Below are 23676 nucleotides of genomic sequence, written 5' to 3'. Positions count from 1 at the left end.
TATGGGGGTGTCATTGTGAGGAAGCCTGTGTCTGCAGGGTCAGTGTCTCAGCTTTGTGTCCAATCTGCCTGATATTCCTCCATTGCTACTTGAATCAGCCTGCCAATCATTCCTTCCCTCTCTTGGGGCCTGAGTTAGATCTGGTCTCTGGATGTTCTCGCTTCATCTCAGAGCTTTCCCCATTGCTAGAACCATTTCAGCCGGGAAGGCTTCCAGTAGTGTGCCTGAAGCACTTCTGACCCAAGAACAGGGCTGGAGTCATTTCCTGAAGCAGTCTGGCAAATGCTCTAGCAGTTTGGATCAGGACGGTACTTCAAGGTAAATAAATGGCCCCTTTCTTTTATCCAGTTTTCTGACAGAAGACTCTTGGCCGGGATAGCATACGATGTGGTTGGCATCTCTTTTGTTCCTTGTGGACCCGGGACCAGCATTCACCCTTCCCACTGACCCACCCCCCCCACCACCACCCCGTATGTGGTAGCAGGAAGGAGGGAAGGAGAATGGCCAGCGACTGTTGGTACCCAGTGAAGGAGGCTGTCTGAAGGAGGCAGAGTCTTCCCCTCTGCTTTTATGTCTTTGCCCTAACCACTAACAAGCTTTGTCTGTTCCTTCCTAGTGTATGCGTGTGCCTGCCTGGGGTGTGAAGGTTAATGTCCGTTCTTCTGTTTTCTGATTTCGGAACCTCAGGAGAAGGAAAAGCTTGATGCTGAGAGGGAAAAGCTAGAAAGGCTTCAGGAGCTTTACTCCGAGCAGAAGACCCAGCTGGACAATTGTCCTGAGTCCATGAGGGAGCAGTTACAGCAGCAACTCAAGAGGGTCAGTAGCAAACAGGAATGCAACGCTTGTTTGGTTCCCTTGTTTTTTGTTTTTTGTTTTTTTCTTTGCTATTAAGTTCTGCGTATGTGTGACTTACCACTTCGCAGAGCATACATTTGCCTAAGTTCTTGCTTTTAGATCCTTAAAAGTGGAATGGTGCATGCTAACAGTGTGTATAGTGCAATGTCAATCAGTTGAAAAATTCCGTGTTAGAAATTGGTCTCTAATTTATATGGCAAACATGTTTCTGGAGACCTTCTTGGTAACTAAGGAGAAATGGCTCCTGACTTGGGATTGTCACCAAGAGTGTAGCATTTAAATTAACTGGCACCCTCCTCTACTGCATTGCAGGTACTACTTGTTCTTGAATGTCTTTCTTCATAGCTTGATTTTAGGCTCTTATTTAAACGTTACCCTGTGCTCTTTGCACCCCTTCTTGACTTTTCTCTTGCTGCTATTTGGAGACATTGAACTTATTAGCTTGATAACAACAGTCAATCACCAGGATCAAAGATGCAGAGTATGACATGCCTTCGACATCTTCTCCTAATAGCATCTTGACTTTGAAAAGGGCCCTGGAGCATGAGCCTGCTAGTTGAATGTTACCAGCTCATTCTCCTATTCCTAATGTTGGCAGGGTTTAATGGATCCTGCTGGTTACTTTCTGGAAAGAGACTTCATAAGTGGATAACTTCACAAGCGCTGGCACGGCCACATATTATTTCAGAGTATCTTGACAACTGGGTCATCTCTGAACCAGCAGCCCAAATCCACAGTGATCCCTGGGAAGTAGGCATTAGCAGCCTTGTGCCTCTCAAGGAATCATAGGAATAGTAATTAGTCCTAAGTGAGTAACAATTTCTGATTTCAAATGAGTAGACAAGAAGGCACCTTTTCATTCAAGCTCCACTTGTACCTTGGAAGAATGAGCAAGTTGAAAATCAGGTACAATAGTACTCTTGAAAAAAATTCTATAACCTTCATTACAAAAAATGCTTGATATTTCTTGGAACATTGCTAAGCAATGAGAAATCGCAATTAAAATGGTTTCATGTATTGCAGAGGTTGAAAGGATTTTAAGAAGGTAGATGTGGCGCCATATGTCTTGTCTCAAACAAACAGATATTAAAAAGGATCCAATGCAAACAAGTTAAACTACAGCATAAGAAACGGCATTTATTTCTTACAATACTATTTAAAGAATGTTTTAACAAGTTATCTTTCCCCTTCACTTATTTTATTCTGTAACGGTGAACTCAGCTGCCAAGAAAAGAAAACTACCTGTCCCTTGATATCACAGTTCTTTGGGAACTTTGCAATAAAAATAATTTCAAAGAGACTAGTATTTTAGTTTGTAATTATGTTGATGCCAGTTCACACAAAAGATGGGGATGTTGGATTTTATATTCACTTCTCCTTTTTTTTAACTCTACTTAGTGCTAATGATTTAGCATTTCGTTCATGATTTTTCATCTAGGTCTGTACCATGCTTATGGATTTTATTCTTTTGTTGTTCATGTATCTGTGTTCTTCATAAGCTTTGCTTGTAGATTCTATCTGGAACTGGAGGGTTGTTAATATCACTAATGACTGTTTGCGTTATCTGATTCTTTAGGATAACTCATAAATCTATCTGTGCTCTAAAAATCATGACTCAAAGAAAGGAAATGATATAAACAGTGCTTCCATCAGCTAAAAACAAAGATTCCTTCCTCATCTTCTCCAAACATAAGGGAAAATCTGACCATAGGCCCTTTCCTTAACCTGTGGTAGCATCTGCTCACCTCAGAGAGACCTTGGAATCCTGTTGCCTAGTCTTGGTATCTGTGTAAATCTTTACCAGTTTCTTGACTTCACTAGCAGAAAGTTTCTATCCACCCCCACAGGAAGTTCATGTATTAGGAACCTCCTGGGATGTCATAGCACATTTCTCTTCAGACTACAAAAGCTTCCCAGAGCCATAAAACTAGGTCAATAGCCTGTTTTCTGACAACTACTAGTTCCTCTAGATGGGCATGCTGCATAAAATAAAAAGTAATAACTAAGAGGACATGTAAAATTATTTTCTTAAGCTGTGTGCTGCCTTGAAAACCCGAGCCGATGTCTTGGTCAAGTGGCTCATACACTTGTGACATCTTGCCGCCAACACACTGCTTCAGGGTTAGAACAAACATGCAGATGATGATGTGTGGCTCCTGGTTGTTGTTTAGTCCAGACAGGCTTGCCAGTCCTGGGCTGCTATCAGTGACAAGGAGAAAGTTGAGGTTGAGGGTGCCTTTTATTTGCCGGGAGAGTTTCTGCTGTTACAGTGGATGAGGCAGACACCTCGCTGGGGCAGTATTCTAACGCTGTTTATAGTAGCCATTCCTCTAGATCAGTGGTTCTCAATCTGTAGGGTGTGACCCTTTTGGGCGGTCATATATCAGATATCCTGCATATCAGATATTTATATTACGATTCATCATAGTAGCAAAATTACAGTTATGGAGTAGCAACGAACTAATTGGGGGTAACCACAACATGAGGAACTGTATTAAAGGGTCACAGCATTAGGAAGGTTGAGAATCAGTCTAGATTGTTGATTTTGGCTTTTTGACTTTTTAAAAATTCTATGCAGCGACACCTACAACTAGAAGTCCCCTTTTCCATCACTGGTTCTAAATTTTCCCCCCATAGTCTAAGAAAAGTCACTCAGCTTCTGTGGACCTCACCGTCTTTCTGTGTAAGAGCGGAAGTCAACATGCTTGCCCCTTTCCATATCGCAAAAGCATGAGGACTGTTTGACGCCACTGCATGATATGGAGAGAGGCTGACACACCCTGGGCCCCATCTCAGTTTGCCTCCCATCGAGAGATTATTTCCACAGTCACATCCAGCAGTACCACGTCTGTTCCCTTTCTGTCCCTCTGATGGCCAATGGAAACCTAAACATCTGCTTGTAAATGTTAAAAACTCTCAAAAAAAAAAAAAAGTTATCTCACAAGCAGGGAATGGCCTCACATTTTCTTGATGCAGCTGTTGAGTGTCTTCCTTTGCCCCTTCACCTGCCAGCCAGTGGAAGGACGTGATCGTGTGCTGTCCTTTCCCTGAGTGAAGCTGAGTGAAAGTTTTGTTCTAGTTTTCATTCAGCGATGCATGTACTTGACCGAGAGCTGCCTGTTCTCCAGTCTCAAACTCCAGGCCCACGTTCTCACCATCTAGACTCTTTAAAGGCTTTATTGCCCTCTCCAGAGCTTTCCTTTCAGTGTTCATGTGCACACTAAGTTACCTGAGGAGACAGTTACATTCACAGGATCTCGGTGCTGAGCTTAGCTGAGTTTTCCGCTTTCCTACCCGGTGTGCTATTATTTTCATTCAGTAGTTTAAATATTCGCCACAAATCAGTGGGTGACCCCTGTTGCTGTCTTTCAGGGTTAAAATGACACATGTTGTATAGTAGCCACATGTGGAGTAAGCAGCTGGCTAGTATAGTGTATGCTGTGAGCCATATGCGCACTTAAAAGACGATTCATAAGCCAACAGGAGGACTTTAAATTTTTTATCTTAATTACCTTTAACCCCCAAATTAAGCTTAATTGGGAGAACTTGAAAACTTAATTATATGTGCTTATGTGAATAAATACATGATCTGATACATTATTTCAAGACTGCAGACATTTTGTTCAAGATACAACATTTTAATTCTCCCCTAATTAATTCTTATAATTAAGCAATTCTGATAAGCTGAAAATGTTAGTCAAAGTCTAGACATTGAGATAGTGAGATAACCTTGGAAAACCAGTGAGTGTGCGTGTGTATTCAAATTTTCTTAAAACATCTTCATAGCTTTTAAATTTTGGCCTAGATGAATTTAGTGTCTTTCTCCCCTTAACACCCAAAAGACACACAGACACAGACACACACAGACACAGACACAGACACACACACACACACACACACACACACACACATATCTCCTGGCAAGAGAGAGTCTCACAACTCAAGATCCTTCTGCCTCAACTTCCAGAGTGATGGGATTATAGACATGTGCTACCACACCCAACTTCGAATGTTTTTCAAACTGTGTTTTTCCTGCTCGTATGCTTCCTAAATCCAGTGTGCATCAGCATAATAACCTTGTTGGTATAGTTTTGTAATTTCATAGCAACCAATAGCCTTTCTGTGACTCATCTCTAGAATATAATTTATTGCAGAGACAGAAAGATTCCATTTGAACGAAAAACATCATACTTTATCAGCAAGCAAAACCCAGAAGGAGGATGAGTTAGTGATACAGGGTTTATCAAATCATTACTTTAAAGTCTCTATGATGATTTAATTGAACAATAGCAACAAAGAATGCCCCCTAAGTGTCTCAGCTCAGCTCTGTTAGCCACACTGTCCAACTGCCTTTTCCTTTTGGCCAAATATTTTTATGGTATAATTTAAAAATATGCTACACAGACCACATTTGTAATTCTGTTAGTGGCTCCAAAAGTAAAGCAGTATTTTTTAATGGACTCAAGAATAATTTATACAATGTGTCCCAACCCCAGCACAAAGGCAATGAGTGAATACATTCCTGTTTTCAAGAACATTCAGAAGTTGAAGACTATCTACTCATACTCATCATCTTTGAGCTTCCTTAGCTGCCTTCAAGATTATTCATGGGGTAGTGGTGTCTAACTTTTTGAATCTCCATCTTAGTTAGGGTTACTGTTGATTAAACACCATGGCCAAAGCAACTTGGGGAGGAAAGGGTTTATTTAGTTTACATGTCCCAAGTCACAGTCCACTGAGGGAAGCCAAGACAGGAACTCAAACAGAGCAGGAGCCTGAAGGCAGGAGCTGATGCAGAGGCAGAGGTCTTGGAGGCATGCTGCTTACTGGCTTGCTCGTCATGGCTTGCTTAGCCTGCTTTCTTACAGAATCCAGAACCACCAGCCCAGGGGTGTTCCCTCCTTCATGAATCACTAATTAAGAAGATAGCCTACAGGCCTGCCCTGAACTCAGTCTTAGGAAGGCATTTTTCTCAGTTGAGGTTCCTCCTCTCTGATGACTCTAGCTTGTGTTATATTGACATAAACCAACAGTTCAGTCTCCCTCTGTTCCTGATGAGAGCTTTGGGTTTACTCTTTCCAACAAGGAGATTTGTGCACAATTGTAATGGACCCATAAAGGCTCAGAGAAAGAATCTGGTTTCCAAATACCTTGTTTTAAAGATGTATTTTTTTAAATAATGTGTATGTTTATCCATATCTCTGTGTTGCTATATGCATGCGAGTACAGTTTTACTCAGATGCCAAAAGAAGCTATTAGATCCCCCTGAAGCTGGCCTTAGAGGCAGTTGTGAGTGGTTGCTGGGAAGAAAACTCAGGACCTCTGAAAGGGCAATGTGTACTCTCAACTGCTGAGCCAACACTCTAGCCCTTCAAGTGAGTTTCTAGGGAGTTTGTGTGCTCACAGCAAAGCCAAGGAAAACAATCAGAGCCTTCCCACATGTTACCTGCCTCATATAGGCATAGGCTTCATTATTAATGTTCCTTGCCAAACTACTTCATTCTCAACAGAGTTCATATTCAGGTGCTGCTGACTGCTCCCTTCAATCAAATTTCTTGAGGATATAACCCTTCTCTATAATATACAGTCAATAATATAATGATATATAATAAGCATTTATTGCATGTCTGCTCAACATTTATATATTTTAACTTATGTATAATATACTTTTCTATTTGTGTGTACATTAGAAAACAATTGTTAAGAAACTCAGCTGGGTATGATAGCACATACCTGTAATCCTAGCACTCCGAAAGTTGAAATAGGATGGTGAGCTACAGGTGAGCTGGACCTTTACAGAGAGATCCTGTGCAGGAAGAGAGGGGGGTGAGCAAAACAAGGAAAGAAAAAAAAGAGATACGAGAAACAAAATTGAAAAGAAAAATAAATACGAGGCATAAAAAGGCTTACTGTTTTCTCCTAATACCCCAGGGGATTATTATATTACCACATTTGGAGTATGTGTATCCTCTGATCTACTTTTGGAGTAACTTGTGAACTATTTGAATCTGTTATTAATTTATTTTACAATTCTTATGTAAACTATAGAAAACAATAGTTTTCTTTAGAGACTGTTTGTGGAAATCTTTTTACACTTCACTATCTACTTGAAGCCACCTGCTGCCTTTAAAGAAAAAAATTTGCATACACAGAAAGTCCGAAAACCTCTGTGGGCCTGGAGAGATGGCTCAGAGGTAAGAGCAGTGGCTGCTCTTCCAGGGGTCCTGAGTTCAATTCCCAGCAACCCCATGGTGACTTACAACCATCTGTCATGAGACCTGATGCCCTCTTCAGGCTGGCAGGTATACATGCAGGCAGAACACTGTATACACAATAAATAAATATGTCTTTAAAAAACAAAAAACTGCCCTCTGCACCATATACCCACCATTCCCACCAACAGCTAAGGCTGGGCTTACCTCCATCACTGTGTTCTAGCCCCACACAGTGTTGTAACCAGACATCTGCATTAGAGTGAGCACTTCTTGATTGTTATTTCTTCATATTAGGGAGGCTGCAGCCATGCTGGTGTGCTTCATTTTCATTCCATTTTCTCCGAAGGATGCTGACCTGTTGGATGTTGAGAGCAAACACTTTGAAGACTTGGAATTCCAACAGCTGGAGCATGAGAGCCGCCTGGATGAGGAAAAGGAGAACTTGACTCAGCAGCTCCTGAGGGAGGTGGCAGAGTATCAACGGAACATCGTCGCTAGGAAGGTGAATTGCAAAGTGATGTTTGATGTGAAGATTGAAAATTGACCTAGGAATCATGGTCATTAGTAAAGCTGTGGACTCCTGTCTCTGTATATGAGTATCCTTTTGTGTTATTCACATTTGGTCTGTGTGTCATATATGACAAATGACACTCTGTGCTGTATAAACTGAGATGGTTTCAGTCACTGTTATGTTATAGAGGTATTTATGGATAATACACCCCCTCCTTTTTTTTAAACTCACATAAAAACCAAGTCATAGACAATCGGCTGTTTGTTTCAAATCCCTCTGTCTGGCAGTTGAAATAACTAGAATTAGAATAATTCTATGAGCAAAATCTATTTTGGAATTTTCTCTTTCTGTTGATTAATAATTTCCGTTGATTAATGCTAGCTCGGAGCCTGTTACCATTAGCAACAGACCCGTAGAAAATCATTCTGATTATTAAGGACTCCACCCAGCCCCTAGCATCTAGATGCCTAGCTCAGAATTTAGCCTTTATTCTAGAATTTATAATCATTCCCTAGAACATTGTACTAATTTTGTAAAATTGAAAGATAAAGTTGATGGAGAGAATGAAGGGACTGGAAAAATTCCCTCTGGTTTAATGGAGAATTTCTTTTGCTTTCTCATCAGCATGTTTTTTAAAAAAAATCAACTAATGGTATAAAACAAGATTTCCTAGTGAATTCTGGATTTTTCAGAATAACTTTTCAAATCATGTGAACTACCTTGGCTATAAGTCAAGAATTATTGAACTTGTTCAGTCAAAGTAACTGCTTTGGTCTTAGGTGATCGTGGTGGTCCACTGTTAACTCAAATGTGGGCAGTGTCATTCAGGTTCTGAAGACCCTTTGCTTCCCTGCCCGGGACAAGTTGGCAAACCTTTGATTCTCTCACGTGCGTCTTTCTACAATTACTTTTGTCTCCCAGGAAAAAATTTCTGCATTGAAAAAGCAAGCCAGTCACATTGTTCAGCAGGCTCAGAGGGAACAAGACCACTTTGTGAAAGAAAAGAACAATCTAATAATGATGCTCCAAAGAGTGAGTACTTCCTGTTCAGCTTCCGGCTGTGGGAGGGCTGCCTCTTCCGGTGTGGTGCCTTTATACTCTGAGGAAGGCATTTGTATTCACTTTGTATGTCATCTTCCACACTAGTAACAATACTCTCTGATGATCACCACAACTCAGGCAGGAAGCAAGGACGTTTTCTTCATGTTTTTTCATCACTGAAAGAATGACGGCAAATCTGTGCTTTTTCTTATTTCCTTAAAAAGAATCACACTTTCCATCAAGTAGTTAAAGATATTCTAACAATAATTTGTGGTAGAATTTAAGGGAAAATGTTCTTTATGCTTTGGTTGAATACTTTGGCTCAAGTATTCTAGTGTTTCCAACTGCAATTATTTGTGTGTTGGGTCTTCCTCATAAATGCCACATCGAAGTTAGCTTGACTTAGTTGAATCTGGAGATACTCCATGTGGCTTGGATAGATGAGCACCAGCAGCCTTCATTGGGCCCATGTCCTTATCTGTCCCAATAAAGTAACTCATAAAAAAGGATTGCTAGGATGAAGACAATAGACGAAAGAAAGGAAGGAAGGAAGGAAGGAAGGAAAGAAGGAAGGAAGGAAGGAAGGAAGGAAGGAAGAAAGAAAGAAAGAAAGAAAGAAAGAAAGAAAGAAAGAAAGAAAAGCTGTAGCTACAATTTGGACATGGCCCCTGGTATAATTTCAGGAGTAAAACATCAAACACCAAAGCTAATGGGGTCTCAGGTCAGAGCCACAACCTGGGGACATGGTATTGGGGTAGTGGAAATATGTGATGGACCCACAGCAGAGAGCAAGAGGGGGAATGGAGTTCAGAATAATGTGGACCGTGATACCCACCGAGAAATGTGCATTCCCTTCTCAGCTACTTTAGCTTATGAAAGAAGAGATGAACACTTTTGTAGTTATTAGTTCCTTTGAGGGGGCCTCTGCATCCCACATGCATCCTAGAAGCTTCTTCCTGCTCTTTTCCCAGAAACCCATGAATGGAGCTGTAGTCTACTCCCCTGCCCTGCTCTGTGGGACAGACTGTTGCCATTCAGCCCCCTGTAACCATTTTCCCCTTTGTACGCAATATTCAGAATCACAGCTTAAACTACACACTGTCATGTATGCTTAAGTAGTTGTTGAAATTTTAAGAGGAAAATAAAAATGATAGTTTTTTTTTGCTTTTTTTTTTTTTTACAAATAAGCAAATGAAGTCACAGATAACATACTTCCTCATTAAAAATAGATAAAATTCAATTTGATTATGAAAATTGTGATTCATATGTGATGATAGTTAAGGGGATCTATAGGTACCTTTCAATCTCAATCAACATTCCAACCGACTTTTTTTTAAAAACTTTTTTGTAAAAATGGGAGACAAGTTTGGTAAAATTTAATCTGATTTTCCTTAATATGAACTCCACATTTGTGGTTTGGCCTTCTTGCTAAAATGCACGGGAAGCACCTTCACAATCATTTACAGACATACCCAGAACAGGAAACACATCAAAGAAGCCCAATATACACATTCCTGTTGAACTTGAAAAGACATCCTGTTGCCTTAGTTCAGTTCTCATGCTCAGCAAGTGTTGTTGTGCACTGTTTAGTGGTCGTGTGTGTGTGTGTGTGTGTGTGTGTGTGTGTGTGTGTGTATGTATGTATATATGTGTGTGTGTGTATGTATGTGTGTATGTATATGTATATATGTGTGTATGTATGTGTGTGTATGTATGTATATGTATATATATGTGTGTATGTATGTGTGTGTATGTATGTATATGTGTGTGTGTGTGTGTGTGTTTGTATTTTGTAGGTGACTGCATTGTTAAAAGGACTGCCAAATGGGGCTAAAGTGTTGCCATGCACACCCAAGTGCAGAAGGCTGTGGTGTATCTGTATGTCCTTTATGCTTTGTTTTTAGACACTGGTCATAACGTTGCTGGTTGTCAGGCAAATGTGATTGAAACAAGAATGTGCCACTTAAGGTATTTCAAACAGTAACACACACAAAACCAAGCTGTGATCTGAGAAATTGATGAAAATGTTCCCGACAAACAAGACATGGTAGTGGACACATGTAATGTTAGCATTTGGAAGCCTATAGCAGGAGAAATGGAAATTCACATGTACATTCTGAGTCCTACCTACAGTGCCACATCTTGCCTCAAAATAACTTAAAAAGAGGACAGTGAGAATATGGACCAGCTAAGGTGTGGTGGTGTGAGGGTGAAGTGCACAGCACCTTCGGAGGACTCCTTCAAAGTTTATTTTGTAGCTTTAAATGTGTGTCCACCTTGGACCCAGCAATACTAGTAGATACTTACACAGCACAAATGAAAATATGTCTTTATAACAGATGTGTGCAAAACTACTTGAAGTAGCTTTTGTACAATAACCACCCTCCATCCTCCTCCTTAGACACAAGCCAAATAAGCATCAAGAGAAATGTAAATGAACAAAATATCATGCGTATAATAAAGTACTCCTCAGTATGCAGTAGGGTTAACTGTCTATGCTCTGGCATTGTCAGGTAAAGCCAATACAGGAGTGTGCATATTGAATGACTCTATTTAGATCATGTGGGAAAAGAAGCAAAACCACGCAAGGCCTAGCAAATCAGAGCAGGGCTTGACTTTTGGGCTTAGGCTTGAATGGAAGGGGCCATGAGTGTTTCTAGGGTGAGAGAAATGTGTGTTTATCTTGGTTGCAGTGCTATTTGTTAAAAATCATCAGTTATATACTTAAGGTCTTTGAGTTTGACTGTTAATGTAAATTCTACCATGGAAAATAAGATACCCCATAAATATTATCCTGGAGGTTAACAGATGGTTAACTCAAGATTGAGTTGAGGGCCTAAACAGAAAAAAAAAAGAATGCTGTAAAGTTTTCAGAAGAAATGTATACTAATGGATTATGAGATTATATCACCAGAGGCCACATGGGTGTGTGTTATTTAGGGAAATAAAAATTTGAGTGTAGATAATACCCAAAAGATGAAGGCTGAGAAGGCCCTGAGCTACTGAGTGCCCTTCCTAGTCTCAAGGAGCCCATGAGTTGTCTAACTTACAATACGGCTGAGGCTGACCTTGAACTCCTGATTCTCCTGCCTTCACATCCCAAGTGCTGCAATTACAGGCCGGTACCACCCAACCTGGCTCCTCTTGCCATTTTCTGCTTCAATTAGAACATCCTGTCTTTTCCTTAAGACTACTGTCACTTTGTAAAATTCCTCTTGACAGATGGGTTATCTAAATATGTTTGGAAAATTGCTCATGCATCCTATCTGCTAATAGTAGGTGAGACCACTGTAATGGCAAGCTTTAACTGAATGTGAGGACAGGAAATAGAAATGGGCGTGTCTGGGATTCTGATGTTTGTCTCAAGCGTAATAGATTTTGTGTGTCTTTAGGAAAAGGAGAATCTTTGTCATTTGGAAAAGAAGTACTCCAGCCTCACGGGGGGAAAAGGATTTCCTATTAACCCCAATACTCTGAAAGAGGTAAGCCACAGTTTTATAAGTCCACTCATGTCAGCTTAGAAATCAGATATACTTCAACTTTGCGTAAGTCAACTAATTAAAAACCTTAGCTTAAATGATGTGGGGAAACTCGTAAGGCTTGGTAAGTTTCCTGCCATTCCTTATCTATGCATCAAGGAATCTAGGGCTCGTCTTTGTGGGTATGCATATACATGTTTGTGTGTGTCAAGGAGTCTAGGGCTCGTCTTTGTGGGTATGCATATACATGTTTGTGTGTGTCAAGACACATGTGCTTGTCTTGGCAGGGACTTTGAGAGGTACCTTGAGTCTTGCATTCTCCTTTCTCCCTCTTTCTCTTTTCTTCTTTTTCTCATGCGTCTTAAAGAATAGGAAAATGCCCCCAAGAATTTGAGAAGATGGTCTGTTTTTTTTTCCCCTTTGGTCTTACTTTCCCTTCACTTGGGAGTCCCTGTTTACATCGGCCATACATACTCTTTAACAATCATCCTGTGGTCCCCTGGATCACTCTTGTCCAAATATTCTCTCCCAGAGCTACACTGATAGAACATTTTGCCTCTGCTTTGGAAGAGTATGATGCCAATGATAAAGTCACTTTCTCCATATTGACTTATAAACTAAGGAAAGGGGTTGTTGCTACCTAAAAGTTGCCTAACCAAAAGAATGCTTTTACTTCTAAGAAAGCAGAGTAAAGACTTCTTAGCTAGAAAACTCTGTGTGTTGGGGCAGGAGGGGAGTACATGCTTATTCATGCATGTGCAGGTATATGAAACAAAATGTTCATCACTATAAATAAGTGTGATCTAGTTTATATCTTAGAAGCATTTTAAAAATATTTTTGTAACAGATTTGTTAGGTCATACCACTTCATGGTTTTCATTTTTTGGGGACACATAACTGACAAAGTTAGCGAGGTGAATGTGGTTGTGAATGGAACTTACAGGCATAAGGTAAGATGAGTGAGGCGTGAGGTAGGCCTTGTGAGCTGCGTTAGTGAAACACACACAGCTTGTGTATGTGTTCTGGGAAGCCACTAAATGATTTTAAGTAGAGAGACGATGTTAGCTGATATCCATTCATAAAGATCACTCCAGGCCACTCAGAAAACACTGGGTCAGAAATGGCTCCAGTAGTGCAGACTGGAGCCTGGATTAGGTGCTCAGATTCCAGCAATGTCAGTGAGATGGAAAGTGGGTTGGGTTTATATGTATTTTAACAGATAGAATCGAAAGTTCTTGCTGATACATTGGCTTTTGTGGGAAGATGACATTGAACATTCAAGAACAATGCATATTCCCTGTTTCCGGGTGAGGTGAATGGCTGATGCTTCTTGTTGGGGTAGCTAAAGATAAGGGGAGCAGTTTCTAGGGAAATTTGAAGTTGACCCTGAGCACACTTTGGAGCAAGGGCTACAGTAGCAAATGGATTATTACATGGACCTTTTATCCTTTCTATCTGTCCCCAGATAGGCTAAAATCTTTCTTGTCCTATGGATGAGTTGGTCTTTGCTTTTTCTGAAGACTCCTGGGTGTCAAAGAGTCTGTTGACTTTGGGTCTATTTTTGTGTTTCTCTATCATGTATGTTTAGTATCTGCATGTTCTCAACATGTCACAAGAAGACTTGACTTGTGGGGTGTTTTGATTTTCTGGTTTCTAATCTTTTTGCCTTTACCTTCCTTTTCTCTCTTTTCTACTCCAGCCTCCTTCTGAAGAATGACTAATTTATAACCAGATTTTTTTACAGAGTATCCACATCTGACAAAAACCTTTTGAAGCACTAAACTACATGATCTAAGCCTCATAAAAGGGAATTTTCAAAGCCTGACTTTAAAGCTTTCTATCAAACAAGCAAAAGAATAACTCAAAGATTTTAATTTCCTTTCTGATTCATCACCAGAGATGAAATGGGACAGCCAAGTCCATCCCTTCCTTTCTTCAGTTGAACTGCATAAAACTTCACCAAGTATCTGTGTCCCTGTGCTGTGTAAGACTTCAGGACATTGGTTGATAACAGTCAGCTCTGGCTTTCTCTGCTTTTCTGTAATGATGGGGTGTCCAGAAAACCTTTCATTTTCAGGCTAGAGGTTTTGCTGCATGGAATCACTTTTAGAAAATTGTAATAGTGTTTCCATCATTAATAGTCTAAAACTAGAACCCAAGGTCAATTGGACCCACTTTCACTTTCAAAAGACTGGTGTTTTATAAGCTTTATTCTTTTTTTCATATGTTTCACTGATGTGGCAAAAATCTTGACTGACTTGTGTAATTACTTCCCATGAAAATCATTCTAAGTGCCTTTTCCACAAAGATCCTTTTAGGAGTTTTGGTGTAGAGATTTTGATTCCTGGGCATTTTCTTTAAGCTGCAGATGGAACTGGATTACTGAGTTCACAGTAACTAGAACTTCTCTGTCCTAGCAACAGAGTTGGAGTTGGGGAAGTTGCCTTGAAGATAGTATCATGTGCCTACAACTCTTCCCAAGGTCTGTGTGTACACACACATGAATGGAAACAGTGTCCTTCTCATTCTTTTTGGGCTGAAATATCCAAAACTAAATCCCACTAAAACTAGGTTGCTGTTTTTATAAATGTTTTCTTGATAGAAAACCCAGTAGCCAATCAGCCCATTTATTCTGACACTGTCATTTTCAAAAGACAGAAAAGGGAATTTCTTCCATGCATATTTGTGGAAAAGACACGTGAATCAGAGAGTGAGTGATTACATTGTCTATTGTGTATCTGATTATTCAATATACCTCTAGAGATAATGCCATTCCATTGACAGAATGATGCTGAGACCTCTGGATATTTATCATATGGTCATCTTGATTTCACCAGAAATGATGTTGAATACTTTGAATGACATTTTTCAAGATTGAGCACTGCAAACCCATTTTCATTGCTGATCACTCACTTAATGAGACATTAAGTAGTGCCCAGGTACCTGGCTGTGTTGCGCTCAGCTAACTCATTGTCCTGGGGACATTAATACTCTCGCATGCCTCAGCTTTTGCTTTCTTTGTGTTTAACTTCTGAATTCCTCCTTTTAGGGCTATATCAGTGTAAATGAGATTAATGAGTCATGTGACAGTTCCACGAATCTATCCCCTTCCACTCAGTTCCCTGCTGATGCTGACGCTGCTGTCACTGAGCCTGCCTTGGCTGTGCCGGTGAGCCAGCCCCAGAGTTCAGAGGTGTGTGGGCATGTGTTTCATTCATTCACTGCTTTTCCTCATGTCAGAAATTAACCCACAGTTCACTGAAAATAATCAAAAGGAACGTGTGTGTTCTGGAGGGCCAGAATGATGCTGAGTTTATGAATAAGACCATATTCAGAGGGTGGTGGATGGGGCATTGTTCTACACCAACAATGTTAGAAACCATGAAGTGTGTGGTAATAGTGGGCAGCTAGACATAACTGCCAACAAATAAGGTCAGTGTCTTAGCATTCTAACCAAACCTAATTTTCTTAAATTCAAACTTTCTGGTTTGAATCGCCTTTCTCAGATGGGTTTTGTTGTCTGTTTTGCTTGGCAATATTGAATCATGCTTTGATTGTTATGCTTTTTGAAGCATACATTTAATGTTAAGCATTCTCGGGAGTGGCCAGTAAAGGGAAGTCTCAATACCTTCTACTGATCACATTGCCTGCTGTGTGGGATCTTAATAAGGGGCTAAGTGGAAAGAGAGTGCCCATCGTTGGTGATCTTGTGCTTAATGCACAACAAGTCGGAACAATCAGATGATGGATTTCACATCTCTGTCACATTCGTCTTCTCCTCTCACACTGGTCTGTGTACACCTCTTCTTTCTCCTCTAAAGCAGAGATCAGCTGTCTGTTCTGGATTTCTGTTTCCTTCCACCCTGTCTCCTCATCCTGTCACTCAATCTGCATCAGCCCCTTGGCCTGAAGTCGTGGCTCCTTGTGTCGACCCTTTCCCTCTAAATGACACGCCTCCTCCTCTACCAGCTAAGAAACACAGGCCGCAACAGCAGCCGGAGCAACAGGTAATGAGAGAGGTGGACAGAGCATGGGGATTTGACCTTGAGAACAAGATCACTCACGTGCTGTTCCTTACATTTTCCAAAGTTGATTTTTTGAAAGGCAAGCTGCAGAGCATTTTTCTTTCTTACCTTCTTAAGGATATTTAGTGTGGTTTAAGGGTGCTGGGACTAATGAAGCTTTGATATGTTTCATATCGCCATGCTTTTCAGCTCCCATTCAACAAAACAGTGTGGCTTGTCTCGCATCTTTCTCAATAGGCTGACAAGTATTTCCAAAAAATTCATAGCGAAAAATGATTGTGACAACACCACATTTCTATTGTACATTCTTGAAGCCATAATGCTAGATGTCATTCCAGTGCTGTGTCCTGATTGGCTAAGCACTTCACAGCTCTCGCTCCGTCCTTCTACTGATCCTAGAGAAGAGGATTTGGGTCCATCTTAGACTAGGTACCTTTAGGCCTGTGTCTCCTGCTACTGCCACCTGTGCTGATGTGAAAGGGAACGGATGAAAGAGTAGAGTCAAATAGCGGATGAACTTGGAGGATGAAAGCATTACACACCTCTCATTTTTAATGTGATGTTAATCTCATTAGTAGCTTCATTCAGGGCAGACAACACCTTGGGTGGCAAAGCAATCCATTTTCAAACCTGTTGTCTTGTGCCCAATGTTAACAGACAATTTCAATGGAGTTTATCAAACTCTGAAAATCAAAGTCTAGGAATTTATGCCATTTGGTCACAGTGAAAGCAAAAAGTTTTCTGATGGTGCTTTCCAACCTAAATCAGCAACTAACCATCCAAATGTTGAGGCTTTATTATGGTAATGTGGACTCCCTGGCCATGAATTCCAACTCTACCACCTTCTAGCTGCAGGACCTCAGGCAGGCTTACTGAGTGTCTCTGCACCCTAGATTCCTCGCTTATGAAATAGAGACAGAAAACCAACCTCAAAGGATTGTTATGAGAGCGGAATGAGATCACGAATGTGGAGCATCACATCTGGCACATAGGAAGCGCTGAATAAATGCTAGCTAATGGAAATATATCATTATAAAGTTAAAATGCAAACATTTATCATCTCTGGCATGCATTAGTTTATATTTCAAAAGCCCGAGACTAGCACTAAAGTGATCTAACCAAAGGACACTTTATTATGTAGTCATTTTCCTACCCAAGACATTTTGAGGAGTGAGGAAAGATCAAGCAAAATTTGGATATTTTAAGACAGTAAAAATCTTGCCTTAGAAATCTGATTGACAGAGAGAGAGAGAGAGAGAGAGAGAGAGAGAGAGATGGATGGATGTAGTCTTTTGGAGCATTTAAATATGGGAGACTGGGGGCTGGAGAGATGGCTCAGAGGTTAAGAGCACTGACTGCTCTTCCAGAGGTCCTGAGTTCAATTCCCAGTACCCACACGGTGGCTCACAACCATCTGTAATAAGATCTGGCGTCCTCTTCTGTATACATAATGAATAAATAAATCTTTAAATGTATATATACAGGAGAAATGTTTTAAATAAATAAATAAATAAATAAATAAATAAATAAATAAATAAATATGGGAGATTACTATGGGATATCCTTAGCCGTGAGCTTTTAAAATGGAAGTAATTTAGACCGAAGCCATCTAAATTACCTTACGTTGGTTTGGAGTATTATATGATATGTGGGGTTACTATTTTATATAAACTTTCTTGTTACTGCTCGTTCTCTTCATCCTCTTCCATTTCCCACTTCTTGTCCCCCTCCCTGGGGTCTATGCCACCACACGGAACTCTCTAGGTAGACACAGGGAGTGGGGAACCACTGGCCTGCATTGTCCGCCTGCTGTCCCTCACCCACCCCGTGGGACCATCACAGCCATGGTGCCCATTGTATCTATTTGTAAGCAGCACCAATAGAAGTGAAAGGTAGATTTTCTTAAAGAAAAATGTCATAGGGCAGAAATAAATAATTCCCATTGTCTAGTCACATCAAATGCTAACTCTAATCTGCTGGCTAACACCAAGTTACGCCATTAGTATGAAAGGTATTTTCACAATCCGACTTCCCAAGCTCCTCTGCGAGTGCCTTGCTTCTTCTGTGTGTCGGTGATTAGTGTCAGTCAGTCAAGTTTTGCTGTTCTGCTTTGCGTTTGCGTTTAAAGCACTTTAGAAGTCTGGAAGAGAGGCGGAAACAGTGCAAAGACGGTCTCTATCTGAGTGACACTTTGCCGAGAAAGAAAACCACACCTTCCATCTCTCCACACTTCAGCAGTGCCACCATGGGGAGAAGCAGCACCCCGAAGGTAGGACTCGGAAGAGCCAAGGCCTTCTCTCTCGGTCACATCTTGTTGTAGTCGCAACAAAGGCAAAGCCTTTGAAATGCAAAACTAACTGAATACTATGCCTTTACATCTGCTTCTTGGGCAGATAGCATGACTAAAATGCTTCTTCTGTCCCATTCTGAGGGTTTTTTGGAATGATACATTCTAGGCTAAAGAGTTGTGTTTCCTGCCACCACATGACTCTGTACTCATACAACGGATGCCCTCTGGATGTCCCCATATGTAGAAGTAACCTAGATCATAGACTCTGAGCTTCAGGAATAACAGTACTAAATAGTTATGGGGTGGCGTCTGCATGCATGGCACCAGAGTTAGCTCTGTATGTGAACCTGCCACCACTGTGTAAATGCTTACTTATCACTACCCTAGTGTTGGATAAGCTGAGAAAGAAGAGGAAGAAGTAAGTGACAACCAAAGATTCCTCAATTGGAAACTAAGAGTCAGAATGTGAACCCTGGTTGACTGGACACCTGTACCCTCTGCTGGCATGCTTAGGGGGTTATTGTAGAAATGGAGAGAGAGAAAAAGAGAGGAGAAAGTAGAAGTGGGGTAAACTTTCAGCCCTTTTCTTATCCATAATTAGAGTCACTATATTGTAATCTATTTTACAAGTTGGTGTTTTAAATGGAAGATTTCGCTATTTAAAAAGAATCAGAGCCGTGCATGGTGGTACATACCTGTAATCCTGGCACTCTAGAGGCTGAAGCAGGAGGTCACTATGAGTTTGAAGCCTTTCTGGCCTACAGAGCAAGACCCTATCTCAAAAAGCAAGTAACAAATGAAGCAAGCTAAAGCCAGTGGATCTTAGTGGGTTCCAGCACAGCTAGCGGTAGAGAGAAACTAGAACATTTGGGCATGGACATCTTGTCCTTGTGTTTTTGCATGGTGTGCATGCGTCCCTGTCCATGCACCTGCCCTCTGCACCTTATGCATGGGAGCTTCCCGTCACTCTCACAAGACTGTGGACAGTCTCTTTTGGAATCGTTGCTATCGGAGGACATGCTCTGAAACTGAGACTTCAGTAGAGTTTCTTGAGAGTGACAGTGGGTGACTAGCCTTTACCACTTAGCATCAAGAAGTGGGACTTCAGACCAAGCATCTCTGTACTTAAGAGGGGACCTTTGGAGACAGGAGTGTGCCCATGTCCTGGAGTACTGCTTGATATTCAGTTGACCTTGCCTGATGTGTCCCCCCTCGCTTCTCTCAGGCTCACTTGCCTCTGGGGCAGAGCAACAGCTGTGGCAGTGTGCTCCCTCACTCACTGGCAACCATGACCAAGGACGCAGAGTCTCGGAGGATGCTTAGAGGTATGTGTATCCTTCAAATCACATGTCAGGGTCTTCTTTTAAGCATGAGAATTCCCCAGCGAGAGGTGATGAGAGCCAAGTTGGGGATGTTATAGGGAAGATGAGCCCACTTCCCAAATTTTACTGTTAGTATGTTACCTTAGGGGAGGGTTGTGTGTGACATCATCTTTGTAACATGGTAATGCTTCCCTGTTTGCACATATTGCCAGTGCATCATAAATACACCGATTATACTTTACACGTTCAGTCCAGCTTCCATACTGGAAAGGCCTGGAGAGAATTAGTAACCTTCCCATTCGATTAATACAAAGAAAAGGGAAATCCCTGAAATGCTGAGAAATATCCAGGGCACATAACCAAGATCACTGGTCTTGTCTGTGGCTGACACACTGTTAAATGACCCCTGAGCTGGAGTCAATGAACTGACACTGTTAATGGGCCCAGAAGTGAATTTCTTTGAGCCTTTTGATTGTAAGTGTGAGCATTTCTACTGTATATTTTGGTTTTAGGTCCACCTTGATTCTTGGTATGTGTTCTTTGAAACAACATATTACATGTGTTATAGGGTTATCAAATAGTCTTTAAGGAAGACTGAAAGAAGGGACTATGATGTCATTCCAGAGGCAAGGTTCTTATTGAAATAGAGTTACTGTGTTAGTACAGTAGTTTACATCAGCAACTTATGTTGGCTTTAATTTCTTAGCTTGTGCTAGATACCAAGAATGCAAATGAATGGCATATTATTTAACTTTGAGATGCTTGGAGAGTAGAGAGGAAGGTTGGAGACACATGATAGATGACTTTAATAAAATGTCAAATACAACTGTGGAGGTCTGCTAAAGATGTAAAGGGAAAAGCCGGCAGACATTTGACCATCAAATGCATTCATGAATTAATGGGTTGAAATGTGAATTAAAATTGAATTCTGATTGGTTGGCTTCTTTTCTAATGTGGGTATAATCAGTGTGTGTGTGTGTGTGTGTGTGTGTGTGTGTGTGTGTGTGTACACATACATACACACATACTACATATGCATATACATGTGCATATATGTTTATATAGACAATATGTGTGTGGTATATGTACTACTGGGGTGAGGTTTCAAATCAGCATTGGAAGTGATTTAATGGAGCTGACATTAATTTTTTTCTGGGTAGTAAACACCTGTATTTCTAGCACTCAGGAGGCAGAAACAGGAGGATCACAAGTTTGAGGTCATCCTGAGCTGTATAGTGAGACCTTGTTTCAAAAGAAGGAGTTAATAAAGCTAGGCAAAGTGACTACTGGGCAGGGGGGAAGAGGAAGCAGGAGGGTTCAGGAATTTAAGGCTAGCCTGGGCTAGGCAGCAAAAAAAGGGTTAAGGCAGGCTATAGTGTTTATTTGAGGTTTTTAATATTTAAATAAAATATTAGACTTCTGTTTTGTTTATTATAATTTCTTAAGAAGATAAAAATATTTCTTAGTATTCACAATAAGCATAGATGGCTGTTTTGGCTCTCTCTTATTTCTGTCAACTTGAAGGTCAATTCTGTTTTCTGTTGAACCAATTTTTCTGTAATATTAATAGGCTTCCTTTATAATGTATATTCCACTCTGGTGGAAGGCATCCAAGCTTGGATTGGCCATGCAACTGAGACCTTTCTGCATATTCATGAACTTTCCATCCTGCATATTTATGAGCTCTCTCTACTACAGTGATTTAGGGAAAGGTGGAACACCAAGGAAAGAGAAGAGGGGTCAGAAATAACTATTCCCAGGACCAAGAACATTCTTTTAACTAGAGAGCGTGGAAAGCTGGGCTTTGTACTAAATGCATAGATCATGAAGTTGAGAGTTGCTTACAGTACCATGCAGCCAGATTCTTAGGAAAAGATGATGAAGCTAGGAAACCTTTGGTCGACTCTCCTAATTGGCATTCTCCTTAAACAGTGGGATACCTCGAGTGAGTTCAGTAAAGAGAACGTAATCCAACCCTGTGAGGTCATATTAGGGATGTAGACTCTGCAAAATCTACTTTCTGGTTTATTTTTGGTGCTCTTATTCTCCTTTGGCATGACTTTTGTGCACTTGAGGAGACTGTAGCTTCAGGCTTTGTTGCACTTCTGAAGTAATGTCCTGCTTAGAGCTTCCTGGGACTCAGATGGGCAGGCCCTGAAGAAACAAGACTTACATATGATGATCCAAGTGTCCTGTGCACTCAGCCTGCTCCTCCACCCAGAGGAGGAATGGCAAGGGATGGTATTTCTTTAAGCCACAGCAGATGGTAAAAATTAGCAGGAGTTTACACAAAGCCCATATGGGTGTCTCACAGAGACCAGGAGGGGTGAATCATGTATTCGTTTAGAATTGTTTCAGCAACACTTATTGATGTCATTAACATAGCAAATGTGATTAAAATTGCAGTCTGGACAAATTTCTATCTACTACATTTTCATTATGTCAAATTTAGTAAGACTTCATCATTTACTTTTTTATGAACACAATTAACTAAAGTGCACCATTCTTTTGCTGCTATTCCTAATGGATACATCAAGGATGATGGTGTAAGTATAAGCCTTCTTCAATCAGTACGGTTCCCATAGCACTGACATGTGACTCAAGGAACATTGAAAGGAACTGTGTTAAAAGGCCAGAGCTGAGGGCCTAGACTCCTGAAGTTGGAGAGGTCATTGGCTTTTTTTATACAGTTTGTTCTTTGTAGCTTTAGAACAAATGAGATTTTTATCTTTTTTTTTTCCTTGTTAACTGCAGGAAAGCCCAAGAAAGGTATGACAACCTCCTTGTGTGGTGTTTTTGTTTCCAGCAAATATCAAAAGGTCATTGTCAAGTAATCTTTATGACCTACTCTGATTTTAAAGCCTGCGATGGTGGATTTTTAGTCTGATGGTTCCTTTTATCCAATAGAGAAAAAAATTGCTGTACATTTTGTGGAACACAATGCTTGCAGCAGCTGCTGCTCCTTTGAAGGCAGCTGCATGACTCTTTTTGTTTGGGCTTTTATAACAAGTTCAGACCAGGCAGGAGACCCAGATACTGTGACAGTGTTCATTTGTGAGGTTCACTGTAGCCCTACGTTCATTAAAGGGGCCACTTAGAAGAGTGGTCATCGAATGTCAGTGCAAAACCTCTTTCTAAGAGGCCAGGTGGCCAAGCAGAGGGGTAGAAGGATTTGGGAAACTCTGGTGTTTCACTTAAGCTCATTTGGTAAGGAAGACTTTGGAGGGTGAAGAAAAGTGTAAACACCTGGCCTGGATAAGCAAGATGGCTATTGGTTAGGTTAGGTAGCAATACATAGCAAGAAAGAACTTGTTATAAAGTTTCGTGGGCTATGCATTGGATAATTGAATGGCATCTAAAATTTTGGTTGATCTAATTATGTTTATGTGTGAGTGTTTTGTCTGCCTGTTTTCTTGTGCACCATACATGGACCTGGTGCCCAAGGAGTCCAGAAGAGGGCATCATATCTCCTGGATCTGGAGTTAACAAAAGGTTGTGAACTTTCGTGTGGGTTTTAGGAAGAGAACCCAGGTCCTCTGGAAGAGCAGCCAATGCTCTTAACTACTGAGCCACCTCTCCAACCATTTGAATAGGAAATTTTGAATAGGAAATTTTACCCTAAGTTCTTGAATACTATCTGCTACTGTCTGCTTAAAAAATGATTTTATAAATATAATCTTGGGGTTTATTGTTATTATTATCATAACTTTTTTTCTGGTTGGTGAATATGTATACAATTTTTTTCTTTTGTAGCAAATCTTTTTTTCTAACTATGCATGTTTCATGAACCTTTTTAAAAATCTTGAGCTTTTCTCTCTAACCTTAGCTTGAATGTAAAATGTGACTATCATTTGTGTTCATCTGCTGTTATTACTAATATGTCAAAGAGTGCATGTTGGGGTGAATAGTTTCCCATCCTTATGCCAGCCTTTCTGACC

The 23676-nt window shown here is 40.6% G+C and overlaps 1 protein-coding gene across 6 annotated transcripts in view; it reads left to right on the top strand.

Annotated features, from left to right (window-relative positions):
• Positions 1-23676, top strand: part of Phldb2 (pleckstrin homology like domain family B member 2) — a 102441-nt gene that overhangs the window by 60073 nt on the left and 18692 nt on the right. For 2 of the 6 annotated variants that reach the window (XM_036203789.1, XM_036203788.1), the window contains exons 6-13: positions 688-816; positions 7417-7572; positions 8503-8613; positions 12015-12104; positions 15151-15294; positions 15923-16108; positions 18255-18395; positions 19642-19741. In XM_036203789.1, the coding sequence (XP_036059682.1) occupies positions 688-816; positions 7417-7572; positions 8503-8613; positions 12015-12104; positions 15151-15294; positions 15923-16108; positions 18255-18395; positions 19642-19741 (1057 nt within the window). The remainder of the gene's footprint in view (positions 1-687; positions 817-7416; positions 7573-8502; positions 8614-12014; positions 12105-15150; positions 15295-15922; positions 16109-18254; positions 18396-19641; positions 19742-23676) is intronic. The other 4 variants (XM_036203791.1, XM_036203790.1, XM_036203792.1 and 1 more) reach the window with 4 other exon arrangements.

This window comes from Onychomys torridus, chromosome 12 (genome assembly GCF_903995425.1).
Source record: "Onychomys torridus chromosome 12, mOncTor1.1, whole genome shotgun sequence".
Taxonomy (NCBI): Eukaryota; Metazoa; Chordata; class Mammalia; order Rodentia; family Cricetidae; genus Onychomys; species Onychomys torridus.
This window is presented reverse-complemented; position numbering and strand designations above follow the sequence as displayed.